This window comes from Agelaius phoeniceus, chromosome Z (assembly GCF_051311805.1).
Source record: "Agelaius phoeniceus isolate bAgePho1 chromosome Z, bAgePho1.hap1, whole genome shotgun sequence".
NCBI lineage: Eukaryota > Metazoa > Chordata > Aves > Passeriformes > Icteridae > Agelaius > Agelaius phoeniceus.
The window spans coordinates 1,997,005-2,023,191 of record NC_135303.1 but is presented as its reverse complement, the minus strand read 5'-3'; the positions used below and the strand labels follow the sequence as shown (position 1 = coordinate 2,023,191).

The window sequence follows — 26,187 nt, the reverse complement described above, 5'->3', positions numbered from 1 at the left end:
TGGGATTTGCTGCTTGCTCTACCCTGGGACAGGAGGGAACTGCTCTGTGTCCCTCCCTGAGCTGCAAGCAAATCTCTTATGCCCAGAACAAGACAGAAAATTCTTTCTTACAAAGTTTTATTTGTTAAAAAAATAAATAAACAATAAATAAAATAAGTGCTGTAATCTATTTATAAAGAATTACAAAGAAAGAAATCAGCTGAAGTCCAAATATTTTTTCTGAATTCAGAGCGCGTAGGGAAAATCTGAGTTGTGGTGGAGGTGCTATTTATAGCTTCTATGTTCAGAGTTTATAGTAGAAATGAGTTTATAATGGAAAGTATGTCAGGTTATGAGTGTGCCAGTGCCTTTTTTTTCCCAACAAAATCTAATTTGAGACATTTAAACAGAGGTGCTTGGAGTGGAAGACTAAGGACTAGCATCAAAAGCTTTTTTTTTTTCCTCCCTTTTCTGATGACCAACGCGAAATCCTTCATAAAATATGTGTGCCAGTCCTTTTATAGTAATAATGAAGGGAATCTCTGGGATTTTAAATAGCATCAGACTTTAGAGCCTTTGAAATAAAGGTCACCCAGTACCTCAGACAAGAACTGTGAGGGAAGGAGCCACAGCACATCCCCAGTTCCTCTGGTTTGGGCTTTCCTCTTTTGCTCTCAACCCACAATGAGAACTGAGGTCCCAATCAGATGCCCAAAATTTGTTCTTCTCCTCTCCCCCCCCCAAGCTCCTCACCCACATTCTTGGAGTAAAAATAAAAAAAACCCAAAAAACTTTTTTTTTGTTGCCACAATTGCTGTCCCCTTCCCATGGCAGGGAAGGTGTCGCGTTTCTTTAATGGATTTTCCCTGCAGCACATCTGGGACTCTGTGACTCCCTGAGCCTGGAATGCCTCTGGTACCTCAAGGCAGGGATTGCCCCAGCCTGGCACCAGCAAAGATCAAAGCCAAATGCCTCAAGTTATCCTGGAAGCACCAGGGAAATGGTGTTTTGGAAATGGTCCCTTACTCTGCGTTTGCACAAAACACACCCCCGTGGCTGCATCTCAAAAGATGTGTGGTATAAATCTGAGATTAAAACAGCAGGGCTCAAAGGCATAGATTCTATCTGGTGTAATCTTCAAGTGGCGCGTTGGAGGTGACAAATTTATCTTCACTGATTGCAGGGTTTGTAGGCATTTTCTCATGTCTGTGTCAGATCTAATTAGAGCAACGACCTGATTTTTTTGGGGAAGAGATTTGTACCGTCTACAGCCCTTCCAGTGAGACTAGACCATTAAAAAGCTCATCAACTATATTTATGCCTCTCAGATTAGTTCATTTTGATGCTAGGAAACTGCCTTTTAAAGTATCCATTTCCTCAAAATGACCGAAACTCAGGAATATTTTCCATTATTCCCTTGATGTATCAGCTAATGGAATCCTATTTTCTAATCTTCTGTTGTCAGTGACATTTTCTTTACTACTTTTTTTGCTGCATTAACAGCTGTGGCCCCTGAAACGAGCAGATATTCTCCGCTTGGATATGCAGCTCCTGTGAGAATGTTGAAGTGGCTGTTCCACATGAATAACCCACTTCAGGAGCAGATTAACCATCAGCCAGGTTTGAAGGAGGCTCTGCTCAAGGCCAGGTTCCAGTCCCAGAGAACAGGAGGTTAATAGATATAAAGTTTATAAATAAGTTTATAAATAAGTGCTCACTTTCTGCCCGGGACCCAGAGTAGATGCATGAGCAGTTCATTCTTTCTCCAGAGCAGATAATAACATGTATTGATGCCTCAAGAGTGAAAAACAGAGGGAAATTTATTTTATTGCAGTTTTCATGTTGGGTAATTTCCCTCTAGAGAGAGGAAGAACAAATTCCTGAGCACTGGTTATTCTAACCAGCTTTCACTGGTGCAGTCATGTCAATCAAAAACATATCTTGCTTTATGAGGTTGTTATCAACAACCAAAGCTGGGATGGCCATCCACACATGTGTAATATAGAGGTAAACATGTTTTCTACAATGAGCATTCATTTTGCTAATTAGCAGTCTACAATAGACAGATATTATTAATGATATTATATTATTATTATCATCATCATCATCATCATCATCATCATCATCATCATCTCATCATCATTATATTTAAATATAATAATAAATTCTTATATTATTATATTATAATATATTCATGTATTATATTATTATATATTTTACATATAATAATATATAACATATAATATATAACATATAACATAATATATAATATGTAATATATAATTAATTTATATAATATATAATATAATATTATATTGATACAATATTATATTGATGATAAAAACTAATAATAAATATAATATTATAAAATAAATATAAATGTATTTTATTATTATATTTAAATATAGTAATAAATTATTATATATTATTATATTATGATGTATTAATATATTATTATATATTTTTGATATAATATAATATAATATAATATAATATAATATAATATAATATAATATAATATAATATAATATAATTAATATAATTAATATAATATAATTATAATATAATAAATGTAATAGTATAACCTAATAATACATATAATAATATAATGCATTAAATATAAACATATAAATTAATATAATAATAAAATAATTTCCCTCTCTTTTCCACTCTTGAAGCATCAATATATGTTATTATCTACTCTGATGAAAAAATGGCTACTAATTCAACTGCTACCAATTAAGCTCTTGGAAGGTTTTTTCCCCCCTCTACACCAGGACTAACCTGTCAGCATCTCCCTACCCATCTATCTAAATCAACAAACCCTCTCTAGTGTAGATTAAACTTAATTAGGGATTAGCACAGCTCCCAATTCCGTCAGGCAGCCCTCAGGCTTGGGAGGTGGAGCTGTGCTGGGCTTGGTTTATTTAGGCCTGCCCAGGATAGATTTGGGCATTTGGGGCTCTTTTTTTTAACCCCTGCTCTTTGACTCTTTGAAAACCCTGGAGAGTCAGCATTTAGAGTGCAAAACCTGACTTTTGGATGTAAGGGAATCTGTGCCTTTGCCCTGACATGAAGCTGAGCTGACCCCACAAGATTTAAGCTCCTGGTAAGTGAGAGATCCTGGAACAGGGGTCCCATGCCCCACGTGCACTTTTTGTGGCTTGGGGAATTTATGTGTGTCACTGAGATGAAAGGTGGCCTAAGCAGGAGCCAGAACCTCAAGGTGATTTATTTGGTAATTTATGGTCCTGGTAGAAAATCACAACCCTAACTTCTAAAAGCAGTAAGGGAATTTTAAGCTTTGATGGTGCACAGATCCCTCATGGTCTGACAAATACCTGAGGTAGGGGATGCTGCATGGGGTATGGAGAAAAATGACAATTTTCCATGACTGTGGAGCATCTGGGAAGAAATGAGCAGAAATATCAGCTTTTCAGGGAAATCCTCAGCAGATCCTCTTGCTCTCCCCTCTTTCCTTTGGGGCTACAACTCCTGCCATTAGCGCACCAAAAAAAAAAAAAAAACCAAAAAAAACCAACCAAACAAACAAAAAAAACCCAACAAAACAAAACAAAACAAAACAAAACAAAAAAACCACAAAAACCCCAAAACCAAACCAATTCTTTTCCCAAAAGCAGCACTTTGGGGCAGGGATTCTCCTGTCAGGCAGTTTTGGAGATGCATTGTTTTTACTGCTTTTGGGTTCTTTACCCCAGGCCACGGTTTTAACAGTCCTGCTTGCAGTCAGTGGAGCTTATAATGGAAATTTTCTCCTTGTGTCTGGTGCAGGTATTTGGTGCAAAAGCTCAGTGAAGCTTTAGTAACTGAAAAAAAAAAAAAATAGAGAATGTCCATAATGCATCAAGGCAAAAGTCATCCTTGCCCTGTGACCAGTGATCCCCTGTAATTGTTTTAAGGATAGAATTCAAAGAAAAATAGGTAGGATGAGTGCAGACCTTCTGTGCTATGTATCTCTGTGAGAGATCCCTGTCTGTTGTAGGGATGTCACCCTCCAGAGCGTGACAATCCCTGCCTCAGGAGAGTGAGGATGTGGATTTGAGGTGTTCAAAAGCCCTGGAAGGTGCTTTTGGAGCACCTGGAATAATGTCTGTGAGGCTGAAAAACAGCCTGCATAGTCCTGAGCACATGAAAGCCCAGACGAAAGCCTGGGGTTTATTCTGGATTATTGTAGAACTGCTGATCCCTGTAATTAACTAAGTTTGGAGGAACGTGCAAAAAAAGAAAAAAAGTAAGTGAATCCTATCCTAATTTGCCATTAATTTATCTTTGAAACACAACTCATTTTCAGCCTGCTAACGCGGGTATTCTTGTTGACTAAGCAAGCATATAACTTCATCTGGCTTAAACAAAATCAATACAATTTCCTTGTTAATTGAGTTTCCCAGTTCAGAGGTTGTCAAGAGAACCTGCTGTTGGGTTAATGTTTTGGTTTGGCTTGCTTTTGGTTTTTTATTTTTTACTGAAATGTGCACAGGTTTACTTTATCTTCAGGACTCACCACAAGCCAGCAGATATTGTTGGCAGACAAAAATAAGTCTCAAGCCAGTCCATTTACCAATTACATCAATGTTTTTTTAAAAAATGTCTTCTGTTTCATGTCACAGCTCTACAAATTAAACCCTGTCCTTGGACTTTGGTTCTCTCAAACTCTGTGTATGCTAAACACAATTCTCTCCTGTTTCTGGATTTCTACTCATTATTTCTCCAAATACAAGTCACTTTTCTCTTCAGAATGGGTCTCCAAGGCACAGACTCTTCAGTCATGCCTTCCTACATCTGAATGAACCTAAAATATGATGCACTTTTGTAATTGTACAAGGTGCACTGAACTGCCTGCTCTGCAAGGCTTTATGCTTACACAGCTTCAGAGGTTTTTATTTGCCATGGTGTGTTCTGCATCATGATTTTATCAAGCAGTTGCAAATTGCCCAGTCAATCGTCTTCTTTGCATTTTCTCAGATTTCGCCAGACCATTGTGATTTTCCATTATTTCCAATATTCCATTTTCATCAGGGTGGTTTGTTCAGGGGAGTTCCTCCATTTTTTTTTTCATGTTACACATTTGATTTACAAGCACGTGCTGAAATTATCATTATTTTCACAGCTTAACACCCTGAACCACTCTTAGACATCCAGAGTGGAAACAGAGCTGCCATTTTCCCTTTCTTTCTGCCACATCCCTGGGACGCAAGGGTGCAAAATTCACATTTTGCACATAACCACTGCAGCAGGCAGGCAGGCAGGCAGGCAGAAACCTCCTGCATGACCAAGCATTTCAGCAGCCAAGCCATTTAAGCCAGCCACAAGTGCCTCCATTTCATTTGCAGATATTTAACGATCCTTATCAGGGGGGAACAGAGCTGCTGCTGCTGCTGCTGCTGCTTAAAGCAGAGAGTCCACTTAGGAAATTATTGGAGTCAGGCGCCGTGAGAGGAGCTCAGAGATGAGAAAGGTGCTTTGCTGGCAGTGCTGAGAGTTACTGGGAGCAGGTTTGTAGGATCAATAGGAAGCTATTCCATCCGAATGGGTTGGATTCTGTCATTAGGAGCATCAGCCAGGAGAGCTTGGACCTGCCGTGAGGGGCAAGGAAAAAAATTCTGCCTGATTTAGGAATCGGTTGTCCTACTTATGTTGAAGTTTTTGCCAAAAATCAGGCATACAGGAACAAAAAAAAAGTGATCCCCTCTGTCATAACCTAGTCCTCTCCTATCCACATTCCCCTTCATCCAAGACAGTTTCTCTCAGAGCAGGCAAATTGTGATTTAAAACTAGCTGTGTTTCTTTCCTCCACCCTAAAAATGCCTTTATGGAGGCTGTGAAGTTTTTCTACAGCTTAAAATTATATCATTTCCAACTTAAACTTATTTATGGCCCCACCAGTTCTGTTCCCAGGTTTAGCTGAAATATCCTTTAGCTTCTGAGGCTTTTCCTCTGTGATATATTTATAGAGAGCAATTATAATCTTACTGAGGTGTGTTTTGCCAGAGTAACCAAGTCAAGCTCTTTTGGCCTCTTTTTATAAACGGATTTTCCTTTCCTCTGGCTGCAGCCATAAACCCTTTGCCCTGTCCAGTTTTAAGGCACTCCATTCCCATTCCAGGGACCAGGAGCTTGGGAATTCTGCCTGAGGGTGCTGCCAGTGGCTGGGAGAGGGAGGAGAGGTTGCCAAGGTGGTGGTGAAACCCAGTGGCCACTCCAGCTCTTTGATGTTCCTCCCTGTTGCCAAAAATTTTCTTTTTCAGCACCTCTGGAGGCCAGGTAGCCACCCACCCACTTATTCCAGTGCCACATTGCTGATTCCCTCCCCTGGACTCCTCTGAGGAAAATTTCTGAGATTTGGCACAGCTAAAATCACCCATTATTTTTAAAATTCTTTGCCTCCTTAAACCCAGTCCCTTCCTCCTCTATCCCAAGTGATAATTCCTGATGCTGAGTCACCACCAATGTTCCGATGCTTCCCTTTTCAAGTCCTTATCTAGACACCTTTTTCACCTTATCAGAACTTTTCTGGTGCCATCTGCCTCTGGTGAAGCTTTTCTCCACTGCTGGCACGTTGACTGTTCACGTGTCACGAGCAGTATATTTGTTTATTTATTATTAAATTCCCTCACAGAGGTATTTCTGCAGCACTGTCAGTTTGCAGCATCAGTTTTCAAATTATTGTCCTTTCCTCTGGAGCCCAGTAAATCCTTTTCGTATTTCTCCCTAGTGTTGCTGTTGACTTATTTACTTCAAAGTGCAGAACTGCAGTCTTTCTTGTCAGCATCTGCAACTGCAGATACAGAGTCTGGACCTTTGAAAAAACACTAATTTCTGTCATCTTTCTCACATCTGACTGACCAAGGATGGCTGTGTAAATCTCTTGTTATCATTGCTGTAAACCAGTAAAGAACTTTTTTTTAAATTTTTTTTTAATTTTTCCTTTTAAATAAATGAGTCATGCATACATTTCTGGACCAGAAACAAAAAGTGGTTTTCAGACCATAGTTTGAATTTGGTGTTTTCTTGGTATTGTTGATTCTTTTGTAAATCAAACCCAAAAAAAAAAAAAAAAAAAAGAGGTGTATGCATAATACTGAGGTGACACTGTTTACTTTAAAAGTTTGAAAGGCTTGTCTTTATCTGGAAATATTTTCTTACAGACATCCACAGTCTTACTATTGTTTATTATTTGTTTTCAACTGAATTTAGCTAACAAGGCTTTAACTAAACAATCATATGACTCGTGTTTTTCCAGTGTTCTCAGGCCTAAGACACTGCAATGAAAAGATACTTAAGAAAAGCAGGGAAGGAGGGGAAATGGCACAAGTGGACATCCAAATGTTCTCCTGTGTGTAAACACATGGTCAGCTATCACACAGGGCCTCAGCATGTGGAAATATTTGGGGTTTTTTTAGTGGTAGGCTTGTGAAGAACCCCAAATCTGTTATAGGTGTTGATAAAGTCTCATTGCAGCCATGTTGCAGCTCCTTCTAACCCTAAAAACATTCAAAAAATCACTTTCATGATTTTTAAGCAACAAAAAAGATCATCATGGTGCCACCAAAAGGGAGTTTAGGGAAGAAAATTAATCCTCCTTCCTCCTTCCCCCCGTGAAGGGTTGAACTCAATTCCCCCCAAAACCTGAACCCATGGCCTGACCCTGAGACCTCCCCCATCTGCAAAGCCACTGATCTCAGTAGAAAGTATGTTTTGCCATCAATTGCAGATTAATTCAATTATGGAAATTGCTGGAAGAGCTGTGCTTTCACAAGTGATACCCACATGGCTTTGATCTGGCTGCACCCACAGCCAATTCCCCACCACCAAACACCCAAAGAAAACTCGAGTACATTTGCAGATGTTTGATGAAAACAGTCCTGTTGTGAAGTTAAAGCGTTTGCCTTCTCAGAAGCACTGATTCAGCTGGGGCTTGCATTGGCAACATGGAAATGTTTTCAAATTTTCAATGTGAAAGGATGCAGGGTACTGTATCATTGCTGTTATTTCTTCATGAGAGTGAGTGGCTTCTTAAAGTCGTTCTCAATGACATTGAGAGTGCAGACAGTGCAGTTTTGAGGCCACAAGACAAAAAAAAAATATATATATAAAGAGGGAGGACAGGGCTGAGTTCTCATGGCTGGCTGGACAAGGAGCCCTGTTTTATGCTCTGCACCAGGACCCATGACAAAAATATTTTACTGCCCGTAATTCCTTGCAGCAGGCTGGCACCAGCCCCTGCTCAGGAAGTCTGGCAGTGCATCTGTTCTCTCACAGAGTGGCATCCTTGAAGGGTGTGAAGGCACTGCTGATGTTCAGAATTTCAATTTTTATATTTTTATATTATATTTCTGGTACAGCCGGCTTGGCTGGGGGGGAAGGAATGGGGACTCCACCACATGAAATGTGGGTCAGAAAGGAGGGAGCAGAGAGTACCTGGCCCATTTCCACATCTCAGATGAATATCATTGCATGGACAGTTCCCCAACATTCCTATGACTTTTACAGTATTTCCCAAGCCAAAAATCCAGGATTAAATTTGAAGTGATGATCAGAGATGGGTTTGGAAACCAGCAGCCTGCAGTGAATTTAAACACAGAATTTAAACACTGAGTGACCTTGAACACAGACACAGAATTTATACACAGAGTATCAGTTGGTGGTCTACCTGCCTGCTTTTGAATTAATTAATTTGTGCCACATTTCCAGAAAATAACCTTTCCTCTGTCCTTTTAGGGGGAGTGGGGCTTGTTGGTGTTTGAGGCTCATTGTCTTTTCCACGTGAAATATTAGTTTTTCCAACAAAGATTTACATATTTTTGGTGGGAACTGGAGAAGGTTTGGATTGTGTAGATTCATCTTTTAGGTCTGGCTCAAAGCCCCATCATAATTTCAGTGGCTGGGAGGGCATGGGGAGACTCTGAGGGGAGACACAGCATGGGTTGTGGGGGAGATGAGCAATTACAATTTAGAAAAACCCCATTTTTTGTCATCCTGGGTGCTGTGCCTGGCAGATTCTAGAGAGTGGTGCTGCTTTGGTGCCCAGTTACCTGAAAATTGATAGTGGGAAATAACCCTGGAGCCTCCCTACTCAAATATCCCAGTCTCATCCTAATTAATTAAATTTCCAAATGTCCACCAGGCTGAATGGGCTTCGAGTAGATTATTTGCCTTTTCAATGCACGCAAAAAACTTCAAAAATTCTGTCTGACCAATTAGAAAAGGTGGGTGGACTGGACTAATCGTTCAATTTAAAGCATGAAATGTGGCACAACTGGTTCAGGTACAGAAAGGCAGTTCAAGCTCCCAAAGACAGCAATTATAATGATAACATAAGAATAATATTATTGTTAATAATATAATCATATTATAAAGAAGTTAAAAGAACATTTTGTGGGAAACTGCCTAATGTTATTTGATAGGTGAGATTTTTTTTTAATTGTCTCAAGAAGACAGGCACCCAGCTTATGTTCACCTTTGGCAGGGGATAGAGCAGTAGAAAATTACATTTATGACCCTGTAGAAATCCAAGCATGCAGGAAAGAACAGGCAGAACCAGAACCACCCAAAACCCCCCTGGCAGAAATTGCCGAGGCCTTGCAGAAGTTTTGCAGCAGGAAAATATTCCTGCCACCAAGAAATCACCCTGAGGAAAAAGTGTGGGTAATTGTACAGGGCCTGGGGAGCAAAAAAGCCCTGGGGAAAAGCCAGTTTTGTAAATATGGCCAAAAGGCAAAGAAATTGAGGGGGAGAGATCAAGTTTTCTGCTGGTTCTCACTGACCTCCATGCTTGTTTGCTCAAGAAGAGCTTTTTGCTGAAGAAGGTGTCAGAATACAAACACAATCTGTCTGGAAAGACATCTCTCAATTGTTTTGAAGATCACTGATAAGTGGAGATTGAAGTAAAAGCTTTCTCTAAAGGAAGGGATGGGGGAAAAAAATATATCCAGTTTATAACACGAAAAGCAAATTTGCCTTTCTGTGTTATCAAAGAACGTCCCACTGCAATACTGAAAGCAAAAGAATCCAAATTCCTGAACTGAAAACATGTTTATTCAGAGCACTATTAAGATAAAATTTTAAAAACTAAAACCAAATTAAAAAAAAACACAAAAAAAACCAAAAAAAACCAAAACAAAACAAAAAAACCCCAAAAAATAAAAGATAAAAACTCCAAGAAAACTCAAGAAACTCAAGAAATAAAACTAATGGAGTCACTGAGTGAACACTATTCCTTCCAGGATAGATCCTAAAGCACATTTGCTTTATCCCTGATTGCATTTAAAACCTAGAGTACCAAATTTTCTACACCACATGACCTTGACTCTACCCTACCAGTAATGACAGAATTGCTTTTACCCTTGGTTTCTGGAATAAATTCCATATCTGGTGCAGGGCAGGCACTTCAAAGGCACGTAAAGGCCATTTTCCTTCTCCCTGCACGCCATTTATCAGCATTCCTCCTGGGAAATTGTTGGGCTGCAGGGGATTCCAGGCGTGCTCGGGGTGTCGTGCTGCTTCTTTGCGCCGAGCTGCTCTGCCCAGGGCTGCAGAGCCACGAGCACAACCTGTTCTCCAGACAGCCACCGTCTGCCACCTCAGATGGCCCCAGATCCCACACAAATTGCCTTAAAAACTGAAGTGCCAAGGGAGGAAGATGCCTTGGAATGTGACCTTTAAGTCATCCTAATAGAGGACGTAAATGTTGTCATTCGCACGCCACCAAATTGCTCTTTCTGTTCCACCACGGCACCCAGCAGATTTTCATTTTGCAAGGAAAAAATTTAGCGATTTGGGGATCATTCTGCTGAGTCTGCCCTGCCTTGATTCCATCACTCTGGGGGATTTCACAAGGAGAAAACAGCTGTCTTAGCAAAATGAGTGACAGGCAGAATCCAGAGTGGCATTGTAAAGGTAGCCATGGCAAGAAGTGGATTTTCATCAGATTTGGGGGACTGAGGTCTTGAGTCTATAGCTGGAAATAAATGTTTTACTTTTGCCTTTGGAGAATGGAAGGTTTCTGGAGGAGATGGAGGTTATTAAAAAAAAAACAAAAATGAATGGACAAAAGTCATCCTAGGGCAGTCAAACACACACACCTCCCTTCCACTGACCATGCTGACCAGGTACAAACTGACTGTGACAATGGTCTGAGTGGGGCGTAAACGTTTTGTGCCCAGACAAAATGGCCCAGGTGCCCACAATCTGGAGCTGAATTCCATTTTCATGGCTTGACTCAGCTGCCAAAGCCCAGGGGCTTACACACACAGATAAGATTTGATCTCTAGCAGCCTTGGGACTGAGCAGAAAATCTGTTTAATCAGCTGGATTGAAGTGCTCTGCTCCAAGTCACCAGTTTTAAGAAAAGCTGCTGAAGGGAGTGTGCGAGTACTGCCTGGACTGGTCCTCTTCTTATTCCATTACCCACCAGAAGTGCCTAAAGATGAGACACCCTTCATTACTGCTCCCTCAAAATACACATATTTTGTTCTGTTAATAGATAATTTCTCTCTGTTTAACACCAGCTCCCAGGTGGATCTGAGCTCCACAGAGAGGAGCCTGTAAAGGCTTATATTATACAGTAGGTTTGTGTGAATGATAACAGATTTTGGGGTTTTTTTCAACCCCAAATTATCAGGACTGATTGTATGTATTCTGTCCCCTGTTTTAGGTGCCACTGATTCTTTTACTTGCTGAGCCTCATTTTACTAAATTTAGAATAGCCCACAGAAAGGCAGAAAGTTTTATTAGGAAGCCTCCTGTTTCTGCCCAAGAAGTTTGGGTTTCTCCTGTGCCATTTTCAGTTCAGGCTTCCACAGGTCTTGGAACTCAGGGAACCAAACATTTGCTGTAAGAAATCATCACCTCCTCACATCAGATGAAAATTAACTCCTGTGAACAAAAAAATCTTTCCACGTTAAAGGCTTTTAACTACTGCCAGAGAGAGAGAATATTGAGGTAGGTGGCCCTTGTCCTCACACAGTGGATGTTTGCATGTTCTGCAGCTAGGCAGCAGTTGCAAAAGGAAATAAGAAATATGTTATTCTATTCAAAGCAGACATTGGTGGGTAATGCTGTTTTTCAGTGCTCTGCCCTTCAGAGAGATGCTTGTCACTAAAGCAGCCAAACTGCTTGAAAGCATTCTGTAAACTCTCAGATTATTGTGTTAAAATCCAAAAAAATTGGTGCTTTACAGACTTTTAGATATGCCAGTAGTAGATTAATTAATGCTACGTAAGTATTGGAAAATGGTGATTTAATGTCAGAACTTAAAAATGTATCTGAGAATGAGCAGTTCTGGAGAATTTAAACACTGAGTGACCTTGAGCACTTCCCTGAGCCTTGAGGTTCTCTCTTTAAATCTCCCTTCCCAGCTTCTTTGTGTGCCTGTCCGGGGAGATAGCAGATTCATAACCTGCAGTAATTGAAACCAGTGTGAATTTCTTGAGTATGACTAATCTTTACCATTCCTTACCCAAAAAAAAAAAAAAAAAATCACCTAATCCCAGCCAAGACTTTATTAATTTTAATATGAAAACATCCACACCTATCATGTCTCCCCTGAGGTCCTCCCAGGCTGCTGCAGAAATGGAGTCTGACTTCTATTGCTTTGGCTAGAGGCTGAGGATGTGAATTCCTCTGGCTAATTGCCTTTTTGGATAACCTACAAAGCACCAGGGGTCAGATTCTTGGCCTGGTAACGTTGCCTTGGCTCAGTGCCCCCACTCCCATCATGGGGAATCCCAGGAGGAGAGAGGTACCAGGTCATTCCTGACAAATTCTGCCTTTTAACAAATCTAAAAATGCCACCAAATTGGGTAAATCCCCCCTTCAGAAAAAAACGGCGTGGTGATCTCTAGCCATGTCTGAGACATGTGTGGGATTGGTCAGCTGGACACTGAGGAAAAGGAAAAATAGAATTCCAGGTCAGCACTGGCCTCTCACCCTGCCTGTGTGATGCTGCCACATAAATGCTCCAAAATCAGATCATACCTGCCTGGAGGTACCAGGTAAATATCCCCAAAAAGTGTGACCTTCATCCTGAAATTATTTGCTTTGGAAATCATCCCCAGATGATGCTGCATGGAGGAGTTTCTCCCATCAGTGTAGGCAAGGAGAGGGAGGCACACGTGGAGCTCTGTGGGATCTCAGCACATCGTTCCCGATGTCCAGAGATGCCAGGAGAACCCTTGGGGGTCTCGAAAACCCTGGAATGTTGCCAAGAGTGCTTGGTGGCTTGATTTTGATCCATCCACAGAAGTAACAAGAGTCTGAGGACAAGAGAATCACTTTAGAGTACAAGGTGTAAAAGAGACACATTTAGAGGGTGAGATATAGACTTTAAGGTTTTTGGTACAGGGGGGTTATGGAGACAAGATGGAGGGATCGGGGCGTGTCTTGTCCTTCTTCTCTCTTCTTCTTGTCCTCCATCTCCTGTGATGATGTTGGCACTTAGAGATTGGTTTCTAGTGAAGGTGCACTTGCCAACATGGGCGAAAAGCATTGGGAAATAAAGGTAAATATTGTATACGTAGGTTTTAGTATAAAAAGACATGACCGCCCCGTGGGTGGTCAGAGAGTGCCTGTGACTGCCTGCAGATCAGACCTCTGTTGGGCAGACAGAAAATTTTTGTAGATAAGAAATAATAAACAACCTGAAGACCGAAAGCTGAAGAGTCCAGACTCGTCCTTTGCATCGCGCCCACCAAAGAACCACTCTACCCGTGTCGGGGCAGAGACAGACAGCCGGACCCGACAGAGCTCTCCAACCATGTTCCCAGAAGGAGAAATATTCCTCACTCCTCAGCAGGGCCTGTGCACACAGTGCTTGGAATAGATGGGGTTGCTGTCCCCCAAAAAAATCCCTGTGATTGTTTTTTTTTGTCACAGAAAAGGGCAGATTTGTGTTTAGAAGTCAAAATGAGCTGATCTGCAGAGCCCCTGTGGGCTTCTCCTCACTCACAGAGCTCAGAGCTGGAATACTCCCACAGGCCTCGCCTTCCCAACCAAAGCTCTTTTGTTGAACAGGCCACGTCTAAATCAATAGAAATCATTAATAAAAAAGAATTGTCAGAAGTTAGCCAACAGCCAAAAAGAAAAGAAAAAAAACAACCAACCCCAGACCCCAAACTTACAGGATTTTGCAGTCTGAGAGGGAACACACGGTGTGGGGTTTGTGAGGGACAGGGCAGGGTGAGGCCTTGGAGTGGCTGCCCAGAACAGAGGCTGGACAAAATTAAGAAAATGAAGTGGTTATTTATTAAATACACCTTCAAAAGGTGCATCTTGCACGGTCAGAAACCTCCCAGAGGCTACACCCAAGATGGACAATGGTCATGAGTTTTTTACACAATTATAAGTTTGGTCTATTTGCATGTCAGGGGTTAATCCTCCAATTACAGCTTCAGGTAATGAAGTCATTTACTCCCAGTTTCCTCCCCCCCAGACCCACTTTTGTTTATACTTTTGGAGCCTGAGGCTGTAGGCTGTCCTTGAATTTCAGGCCTAGAGTGACTTTTTCTGACCAAAACGTGAAGAGAGCAACTAACACTATTCAGAGTAATTAGTAGAGTTATCTACTAATTCAATACAATTAAATATGAAAATACTATATAATACTAATACAAAATCTGAAAATACTATATAATACTAATACAAAATATGAAAATACTATATAATACTAATACAAAACCTGAAAAACATAAATGCTTAAATCCTAAGGCATCAGAAGGAGCGCCCAGGTGCCCTGGGGTGACCCTCCCTGAGCCCAGGCTGGGGCTGATGTGCTCTAGAGGGAGCCACATCTGTCCTTGCTGTCCCAGATGGAGGTCACCATCCTCCCAGGCTTTCCAGGAAAAGAGGGAGTGGCCGAGGCTGGAGTTACTGAGCCTGGACCACCTGGGAAAGAGAGTGCAGCCAGCACTTGTCCTCCACCTCTAGGCACTGCACAGGAAGGATTCAGGGATGCTGAGCTGGTTTTGAGCTCCCCACCACAAAGCTGGCTGTGAAGAAATGGAAGGGCAGGCAAGTAAACGTGCATGTTCTGATATGGAAAAAATGGCTTTTTTTTTTTTTTTTCCAGTCTGCTGCAGAGGTTGGTTCAGGTTACAGCGTTTAGATCTGGACTTGAAGCACTTCAGGGTTTGTGTCTGTTTAGGGATAGGGGAATGCTTTCAGGACTCACACCTAGACCCTGGTTTTGACTGAGTATTGTGCAAATTTTATGTGTTTCTAGCTCTGATGGAGAAAAAAAAAACAGGAGGAAAGAATTATCTCTGTGCAATTGAGAAAAAAAATATCACATATTTGATATGGGAGGGGGAAATCCTACTCTCTTTAAAGGCAAAGTTGGGAAATAGCGACCTTTTATTTCAAGGAGTCAGATTCATTGAAACTAAAGCCATAAAACACAACAGCAGCCCCCAAAAAAAACCACACAAAACCCTCTTGTATTTTATGCCTCCTTTTCTATTTCAGGTCTTCATTTGCCTAATCACTTCTCAGAGGCTGGCAGAGATTTTCCCTGCAGCGCTGGGCTCTGCTGACTGCAGAGACCCTACCTGGCACACTCAGCCAGTGCGTCAGCATTCTGGGTGGAAATGAATGAAAAATCAATCAGGGCAGCTGCAGTGGTAGCATTTTCAACTCTAACCTACTTTGTGCATGGTTTCAACCATTTCATTGTGTGTTCAGTTGTTTTTGTTTGTTTTTTTTTAATGGTAAGTGGATCTGAAGTAAAATTGATCTTCCTTAGTCAGCCTAATAAATGTTTTGTCATCTTTGCTGCTTAGCTCGAGCAGATTTGCCACCCTGACTGCTAAGTTAAGCTGCAGACTTGACTGAAATGCCAAAACCTACAAGAAGATTGTTTTAATCTTGAGAACCTGTCACCAGCAGATTGCATCATGCAGTGGATATAGATACAGTGATAGAGCTTTGATTGTTTTAATTGTATTTGCAGACCAGAAATAGAGTAGGTCTTGAAAATCAAAAGTACACCAGAACCTCTTTTGAAGCGCAGGTACTGCTTATGTGAGGTCTTGCAAGGAGTTTGGTTTAGGAATATTGGTCTGTGCACTTTCTTTTTATTTTTTTTTTTCTTGTTGCATTTCTGCATAGGCAGAGTTAAATATGGATTTGTAGTTTCACTTAGTTAAAGTCCACAATAAAGTGGTCCAATATTGATGCCAAAAAGATTAGCAGCTGTTGTAACTTCTGCCAGCTGAGTGGGTTCCATACATTAACAAAAAAAAAAAAAAAAAACCAAAAAAACAACAAAACCTCCTAAGATCACTGCTCTAACAAGTTGAGCAGTGCAACACTGTAAAAGGTTTCCTAAAATTCACAATCCTCTTCTTGTGTGTGATGCCCTTACAGTGAAGAAGATTCTTTTGGCTGTAAAGATGAAGACTCTCCTCTTTCTGGTGCTGATCTCTGCCTGTGGGGCTGAACCTCATCCTGGCAACTCAAGTCTGGAGCATGAACGAATTGTTCATATTCAAGGTAAGGAAATAAGTGAGAAAATACCAATATCTTCATATTGCTGAGGGAAACAGAATAATGTGCTTAATGATCCTTATTTAACTTTTTTTTATTTTATTTTTACGCTGTCACACTGTTTTTAAAATACTTGTATTGCTGCTGACCAAATGTTTTCTTTTCTGGTTCTGTTGCATTGTTATTTCTCCTAAGAAAAGTAAAAAAAAAAAAAGAAAGTTGCACTGTTTAATAGCACTTAGTCACAACCTTGCAAAGGTAGTGAGTAAAGTACAGCATGATTTAAGACAAAGAGAAAAGGCATGCATCCTAAAGTAATAAACAACTGCAGTGGGTTGAAATACTTCAGTTTATTGTAGAATAGATTTGATTTTAAGAGGTCTGCCATACAGAGCTCTCCACAGCACAGATATTTATTGCTGTGGTTCATTTAAAAAGGCTCAGCACATCAGAGACCATAACTGGGCAACATAAACCGGTAAAAAAAAATAAAAAATGTAACTTACCGTGAAAGAAATGTGCCTTTCCTCATACCTTTAATTCACACTAAATATTATCCTGGCCTTCTGCAGAATCCTGTTTGAGTCCCAGAGATTATAGCTGTGGCAGGATTTGAGCCTGCAGCACAATGCAGCTGTTTTTCCAGTCCCAGCTTCAGTCCTTCAGGGTTATCCTGCACAAGAAAAATCAGGGGGTTTATGCAGTAAGGACAGGCAGAATGAGCAGGGATTCTCCTGCCTTCACCCCTGCCTCCCCCGAGCCTGGCTAAAATTAATTTTGCAAAATTAAGGAATGCAGAATTACTGCCCCTCCTCTCTCCCTCACTCCCCCTCTCTCTTTTTTAAAGTTTGATTTATTTCTCTCAACAGCCAGAAAATCGTGCTGTTTGTGTAAATATAAATTACCAAGCTAGGGCAGGGTACCAGGAAGGGCTGAATGCTCAGGAGTTCACAGGAGAGGCAGAGAAGTTAAAGGCACCCTGTACCTATTAAAGCAGGGATTGTCAAGGTCAGGCAGGGAGTAGCAGACAGCTGCTCTCCCTCTGAGGATGAAGGTCAGAGGAATGTGTTATCAAATGTAAAATGAGCATCTATCACTGCTCTGAGTGATAGATCTTCATGTTACTTGTTTCCCAGGGCAAATTTCGAATCAGATGTCCATGTGTAATAAACACATATTTTGCCTTCCCTTGTGCAATGCAGCTTTTTGTCTCTGAGCTTGAGTTTTTTGGAAAATGAAGTTAGTGCGATATCCAGCACTTTAGTGTAATTCAGGAGTCATGCATGTCAAACAGTTCAAAGCTGACAGAAGCTCCCAGGTGAACCCTTCTCCCTCCCTGTGAAAACTCACCTGTACCTCAAGAGTTTATTCCTTGAAGGAGAGCTGGATAAAGATGTAAATTTGAGTTGTATCACAAACCCTCTCCTCACAAGCTGGTTCAGGCTCTGAAATGCACAGAACCACAAATCAAAGGGAGTGAGACTGCTGGGGATGTGGCATTTCTGCTTCTGATTTTTGCCATTCCTCTCTGCATTGTGGAGCCCCACCAGGGCTGGGATCCCTCTCTGCCCAGTGCTGAAAAAAAAAAAAAAATTAAAAATATTAAAAAATCTATACCTGGAGATGGCTGGAGATCAGGGAATGCTGTAGAAGATGTTCAGGTGTTTTTAATCACATTAACAAAACCCAGCATCCCTCTCCACAGCTGAAATCCAGGAGATGTGTGGCTAAACTCTGCCTGGGAATGCCTTGGAATTACAGAAGGTGTGAAAGGGATTTACTGAGGCAGAGAAGCAAACTGTGTTATATTCCCCATTCTTTACATCGTGTAATCTCCTGTAGGCTGAGTTTTATCTGTTGAAAAACTGGGTTTCAGGTCTTCTCACTGCAAAAGGGTTCTGCACCCTACTTTTCTGACATGGAAAACACCCTCCTAATCCTCCAAGTACATTTTATGGTCTTATTCTTCTAACGCTGCTATTCTTTGGCTTCCAATAATATTTTTTTTTTCTTCTTTGAGGTTCACTTTAAAGCATCAATAACACCATATCCCCACAGCTACCATTTGAGTGTGATTCTTCAAATCCTTCTCCAAGTGTATCACCTCCTGATTACTGTCCTAATTGGATATTGCCACCTGTTAATATCAGGGTTTCCTCTTTGCACTGATTCTCATCTGAATTTTCACTCCCTGAGTGCATCCATCCAGGACTTTATTCCAGATAAATATTTATTTTATTCCAGATAAAAATCCTCATTTGGCCTCAGTGTTTCTGTTTTCCAGTGTCCATGCTTTGTTCTCCAGACCTTGGAGAACAAATCTGCTGCTCCCAGCTGTGCTGCAGTGCTGATCAATAGTCTGTGGTGATAGACAGTATTTAGCAGTCTGTCTCCCTCCCTGCCACCTGAAATTAACATCTACAAGCTCTGTATCAAGAATTTTTCATACTAGACCACAAAAAGCTGAGTTTTGCATTCAGCTTTAAGTGTCATCCTAATTTTTCCACCCTTCTCTCTTCAAATATTTTAAATGCCCACTCTTCTCCCTTCAGTGCTGCTTGATAAGCCATGTGAAAATTTTATTTATCCAAAAGTCACAATTCCTTATAAGATAAAATTAGTGAAAATATAAGAGCAGTTGTACTGAAGGCAATTCACTGGCCTTTTTTATACATTTTTTTTCACATCATTCAACTCCCTAAGCTCCAAGCAAATGATACCTCACATTCCTCAGCCTTATACATTTGTTTTTGTTACATACCTGATATCAGATTACTCTGACTTTCTTTGGCAAATTTCTGCTTAACCTCATCCCTCTTTCTAGTACTGACCCTATTCCTGTTGTTCAAAAGCTTTCCTTCCAAATTTGTTCTAAAGTCCTGTTTGCTGTTGAGGTCAGACTGATTAACTGGGTAATGGTTTAATTACTCTCTTTACGTGAATTTGTTGTTTTCCTGCTGTCCAGAAACACTTTAGGTACTGTCCTAAAGTGACAGGTGAGGCCACAGCAGTGCCAGCAGGTCTGGGTGCTCCAATTTTCTGCCCCTCCATCAGTGTGAAATCTCCTGACAGCCCCCTCAAACTCAATACTTGTCAACCAGAACAAACAGTGTTTCATAAATTTGTTATTGTTCTGAAATTATACTTTGCTTTCAAGGACACAGAGCTCTGCCTTTCAAGTGTCCACTCTCTGGAAAAGAGAGTTTTCTCTATTTCTACTAAACACTTTCCCAACCTCTAACACTGCAACATACATAGCTCTGTGTCTGTGTTCACTTTTAAATATTTCATGCTTTTTCTAGAAATTATTTACTGGTTTCATCAGCAGCTCTGCTGACAGTGTCTGTTCCAGCTCTTGGTTTATCTCCTTGTTGGTTAATACAGTTAATTTGGACTTAAGTCACAACTTAAACAACTGCAAGACAGTTTTACCTGCCTAGTTTTCAGCTTATTTCCTCTGTCCCAGTTGCTTTTTTAATGCATTTTCTTTCTCCTTGGGTTTTATTCCGCTACGCACAAAATTCATCAATTTATAAAATTTATATTTTGTATGAAAAGCTGAATTTTGTGTATTCTGTGGCTTTATTTTCTTTGCTGAAGCCTGTGGTGGATTTCATGGTTTTGCTCTTTTATCCAGGCTGCTTGACCCTCTCCCCTTCCTGTCATTCCAGTTTGTCATTCCAGTCTCACTTTTGGGGATAAAAAAAATAAAAACCCCAGAAACCCCACATCCCAGAAAAACCCCGAGTGCCTCAGGGAGACACCAGTTGTTTCACTCTTCAGAAAAACCCACAGCCACAAATGAAATAATCTGGTGAGTGTAAAAATGGGGCTGAAGCGTCCCCACACCACATGGACACCCACGAGAAAACAACATTTCCCCCAGCACAGAAATGCAATTAGAAACTCAGATTTTTCTCCTGAACACCTGCAAAGTCTCCCTGAGTTTTGAGAGAGGATGGCTCCTTTCAGTGCTCATTTTGTCCATCTCCCTGAGCTGCTCGTGGTGCTGCCCACTGACCCTGATTATCCAAAAAAATTACAGGGCTCCCCTCAGAGATAAGTTATCCAAAAAAATACAGGCTCTCCCCTGGGTGTAGCTGCTCTGAAAAATAATCAGAGTTGACTAAGCCACCACAGTAATTCCTGAGTTAATTACCTAAAGAGAGCCAAACCTTTAACACTATTCCAGCTTGTTCAGGCTGTAGAAGCACAAGAAAAAGCAGAGATGGGAACAGAAAATTTGGTTTGTGGAGCATCAAATTTAACATTTTAGCTTTCCTCTGAACATAAGAAATTCATATTCATATTCATTCATTTTGGTGTGTTTGAGGTGAAAGTATGCACCCCTTTGCCTGTCAAGATCCCTGCACAGATTTATTTATGCATTCCCAAAAAATATTTCAGCAAGGAACAAACAGAAAACTTTTTAATGCTGCAAAATTGGAGCAAACAAACAAACAACAAAAAACCCCTAAGCACACACAAATGAGCCAAATCAGTTAACCAATAACAAAAGCAGGGGAAATCTTTGTCCAGCTCTTTCTGCAGTATAATGGGTTTTATTTGCAGTCCACTTCTTTTCCTTCTAACCAAGTCAGCACCAACAGAGAGTAAGAATCTTAACAGAGTTTCTGGGCCAGTCAAAAACCTCATAAAAGATTAAATGCACTGCTCATCTCACCTCTTAATTTATTTCTTATCTGCTCAAGATAATCTTGATTATCTTCATGCTTTTCATGCTTTTCCACTTGACTTTTGACTTCTTTCCACCTTTCTGCATTTTTCCATTTTCCATGACACTGACATTTCTTTCCATTTCCTTGCCTTTGTGTTTTCTGCTTTATGTTTGGCTTTTTTTTGTTGTTATGGGTTTTTTTTTCTTGCCCTTTTGTTTTTGCCATTCAGGACAATTTTGATGGTGCTACGACGCATTTTCCTGTCTCTTCTTGCAATTTTCTTTGATTTCCACAAAGTCAAAGCTTTTCCTTTGATTTCCACACAACCTGCTTCCCTCCTCAGATCATGGCCTGTTGCAACTGCAGGGGATAGAAAAGTCAGGAGAGAGCAGAAATTCCACCTCCAGAAATTCCACAGAAATCAACAACAACAAAAAAAAAATCCCAAAAAACAAACAAACAAAAAAAAAAACCCACAAAAAACAAAAAACCAAACCCAACCCCCCAAAAATACTAAAACCAAAAAAAACCCATGAAAACAAAAATATTCTTTATTTGAAGGCACCCTGGACCTGCATCTTCTGGAGCAGACCTTAACTGATGAGCGCCAGGTTATCTGGGTTATTAAAAAAATATATAATTACAGAAGGGTTGACGTGGAACATGAATTTAAATCATTAATTTGCCTTTGCTGGTTACGTCAGTGGAATTCCACATTTATAAATAGCATTTGGGGGTGATTAAGGGACTGGAAGGGCTCCATGCAGTTTCTGTGTGATATTTTGGTTTTGTCAAACAGTCCTCATGCCACCCATGAAGATTTACTTCTGTGAGGAAGGAGAGCAGAGACTTTGCCTTGATTTCTGTTCTGCTCTGCTCTGCGACACCTGATCTCCATGAAATTTATCTACACCCAAGCAAAACACACTTAGAAGTTATTTGAGGCAATAATTTAGGAGAGATGAAGTTTGTTATTTCCCTGATGGTTTTATGTGCTCTCAGGTCTCCTAGAAACCTAAACCTGAGTTAATATGTCCTCTTTAACAATTCCTTCCCCAAGCTGAGGAGATGGAATCAGCTGAAAAATGTTTTATCTCCGCCTGGTAATGTCTTTTTTACAAAGACTGATTTCTTTTCTGTTATATATAAACCAGCTTTACTATTTTTTAGCTGTACTATTATTTGGAATCTGAAGCTTCTAAATAAGATTTATCTAGCATTTCTCTTACCAGTTTTATATCAAAACTTAAAAGTGTGTTGGGGGTGTTCTGTCCTGTCTCTTCAGAGGGAGGTGGATCCTTGTCTTTTCTTTCTCATGACACAGCAAAACTGCATTAGATCTTGAGCCAAAAAAAAAAAAAAACAAACATATTTTACCACTCCTGCAGATGATATATAAAAGACTTTAGATTTTTCCCCCCCCAAAAGCAGAAGGAAAAAGGCAATTAGTTAAAATACAAATAGAAAAAATGTGCGCTATGTGCAAAACATGTGTGTGATTCTCCCTCATGTTTTCCCTCAGTATTCTTTGAGTGATACACCCATATAAGAGTTCATCAATACTGCACTCCTCTACATATTACAGAAAACTGGAACCATTTTTGTCACAGAAAATATTTATTAACTTTAAGTAGCATTTTAGATTTAAAAAAAAATTGAGCGTAACAACTTGCCACTGCTGTGGGAAGAGTGAGGATATTTTAGCATGAGCTCAAATCCCTGGAAACACTACAGGTAAGCCAGAAAAAACTCTGTTCATTTAAAACATAATGGCACAGGATAATATTAAGCTAGGGGCTTGCTAAAAGTGTGGAACATTTAGGGAATACATGAATTTATCTGACAAAAACACTTCTATAAAGCCATCACAATGGCTTATGATTTTGTTTTTCCTGTCTGTAAAAATGCACATCTTTTCCTCCACTGTCACTTTGCAAGGCACTCCATGAAAATGCTGGAATAATCGATTTTTGTGGCCAGCTCAGCATAGGACTGTGGATACTCCTGGTGGACAAAGCAGACAAAGGTGTTTGCCAAGGGTTGTGGAGTGACTCATCCTCTCTGCCCCACATTGTGTTCTTAGCCCCCTCCCAAGCCTGGCTTGCCACCGTCCTGGTGTGCAGAACCCAGTTAAGGGAGGAAAATAAGAAAAGGAAGCCAGGAGAAAACCCCACGGCAAAAGTTTAGTTAAAACACGCCAAAAGAGAGGCAAAAAAACACAAAAACCAAAACCAAACCAAACAAAAAAAAAAAAAAACAAACCAAAACCAAAAAACCCCAAAAAACAAACAAACAAAAAAAACCAAAAAAAAAAACATTAAAAACCCCAAAAAAGCTCCAAAATAAAAAATCCACCAAAGCAAACAAACAAAAAAGAAAACAAAAACAACAAAAAAACCCACAAAAAACCCAAAACACAAAAAAAACCAAACAAAAGACAAAAACCAAAACAAAACAAACTCCAAGAAACAACCCAAAACACAAAAAACCCAACCAACCAAACAAAAAACAAACATGAAAAAAAAAAAAAAAACAAAAAAGCCCCAAAATATCACAACACAACACAACAATCAGACCACAACCAAAATGACAAACAAAACCTTAAAACATGCCCAGCAGTAAAATTTGGAGCTAAACCAATAAGGCAGCAGGTGAGGCTGAAGTGAGAGCTCCAGCAGAGCAAATCCCCCTTGCTGTCCTTGAAATGGGCACCTTGAAATGGGACCAACACCAGGGCTAGGAATGGACAAAGCAATGACCACCAGAGCAGGAGTGCTCATTGTGCAGCTCTCAGGCTGGGGGAGCAGAGAGGAGGATGAGGAGGATGAGGAGGAGGAGGATGAGGAGGATGAGGAGGATGAGGAGGAGGACAGAACAGGTGCTCAGCCTGTGCCTTTTCATTTAAAGTAGCAAAATATCCTTTCCCTTGCAGCTCATACCAGATTTGGCACCGCTGAGATACAGCAAAGCCAGCCCCAAAATCAACTTTTTGAGTGAGTTTTGGTTTCTGCTCAGCAGCCTTTCCCTGCAGCCTGGGGAAAGCTGCTCCCAGAGTTGTGCTCTGTCCTGGACAAGCTCTGTGCCCTGTGCTGCCTTTGCCATCCTTCCAACTGCTCCAAGAGGATTAGCAAAAGGCCACAATCTGTCAGAATCAACAGCAGGGAAGCAGGAGTGGGAAAAAAATGCTGCAAATTAGTCACCAGTGGGGCCTGGTTCTGTGCTAACAGCTTGGCTGCTGCCTGCCTGACCATGCAAAATGTGCCTGGAAGGGTGGAAAGCCCCACCTGGGAAATCTTTGTCCTCCCAGTTCTGCCCTTGGAGCTGAGTCCAGATATCACCAGCCGGGGTCTGTGTACAAACCCCAAACAGGACAGGGCTGCTGGGAACGTGCCTGGAGCTGTTTGATTTCCCAGCATCAGCCTCATTCCATGGCCATGGCAATGGGAAGATGCCACCAGCTCACATCCCAGGCAGCAGACACAGAACTCAATGTCACAACTCACTCTAGGAGTTTTTTGCCCAATCCCACAAAGCAAAAGCACATTGACAGTGTTTATATCTGTACAGTAAATATTCTATATTGACAGTAGTTCTGTCCAATCAGTATAAGCACAGGTACCTGTGGTTAAACAATGCCTGCTTATTTCAAATACAATACCTGCTTGTGAGCCTTGAAACACAATGCACAGAGCTCCATTATGAAGCTTCAACCTTCCTAATATCTTGCTAGATAAACTTTTCTGTAGCTTAGGGATTTATTCTAGACAAGCATTAATACACAGACCATTGCTCTATTTGTCGTCGCCTTTCTACTTTTTACATAATTTTTCTGCTGACCAATCTCATGGCTGCTGCTCAGCTCCAATCCCAGCTCTGCTGTCTCTGGGGCCTGCCTTCTGCTGCTCTCCCAAAACCCTCTGATTTTGTGGATTCCCACCCCCAGAGGCAGCCACCAGGGTGTTGCCACCTCTGTCCCCAGCAGAAGGAGCAGCTGGGAGCTGCCCATCTCTGCTCTTGCACCACCTGAGGCTCAGGAGTGGCACACCTGAGCTGCCTTGTCCCCAGCCACGATGCAAACTGTGCTGTTTGCAAGGACAACTCCTCAACGAGGGTCAAACCCTCTCTAATCCAGGGGTTTCAGAGTTCACAGCTGTTTGTCTGCTCACCTCACAAGTTCTCTGATGGCATTTCTGAAGGGAGCAGTTCTGGGGAAGTGTCATCCCCCTCAAATGACCACACCTGGGTGTCCCGTCCTTTCTCCTTCTTGCAATCACCTTCCAGATATTCCTGCCATTTAGAGACAGAAATAATTTTATTTACAAGGACCAGCCTTGTCAGAATGCCCATGAGGGGAGCAGCCAGGGAGCTAAAACCCTTCAAACCAGTGTTTCCTCCATCTCCCATCGCTGTTTCACAAGAGATCAGTCCTTGTTTCACTAAGACAACCCAGGAAGAAGAATGCATTGCTTATTTGAGCTCAGCAGTAAAACCACAGACAATCACATATTTTAAATGAAGGGATTCTGCTTTGCCCTCTGTTTGGTTTCTTGGGGGCTTGGGTTTTTTTTTTAAATTTGTCAGCTCCTGGAAGAGCGGGACCATTCATTGTGCCACACTCCCAAAAATGTTCAGTTTAGGTAGATTTGGCTCTGGCTTTCACTGGCTGCTGGATAATGAAGACCTCTAGGCCTCTTGCCAAACCCCTGTCATCTCATTTTCAGTCCCAAGTCTCCCTGCTGCCTAAGCTGTGCCTCATTCCCCAGCCTGACATCTGCTTTTCCTCAAAAGGCAGAGATCCTTCTTCCTCCTCTCCCAGATCTGGGAGAAGCAGCAGCAGCAGCAATGTCATTTCTGCCTCACTGTCGTTCCAGTGAGAAGGGCACATCACCCCATTTTCTGAAAAAAAAAGAACTGGATTTTGGAAAACTTGGGAGTGGAGGCACATTTCAAGAGTCACATCTCTCTTGGAACCTCCAGGGTCAAAGGCGATATTCCAGGATGAGAAAAGCCATCCTTTTCCTTTCCTTTC

General features: G+C 41.1%; 1 protein-coding gene across 1 annotated transcript in view; it reads left to right on the top strand.

Annotated features, from left to right (window-relative positions):
* HAPLN1 (hyaluronan and proteoglycan link protein 1) overlaps positions 1-26,187 on the top strand; it is a 64,779-nt gene that overhangs the window by 14,035 nt on the left and 24,557 nt on the right. The window contains 1 exon segment of the mRNA XM_054652589.2: positions 16,360-16,485. Within this exon segment, the coding sequence (XP_054508564.2) occupies positions 16,360-16,485 (126 nt within the window).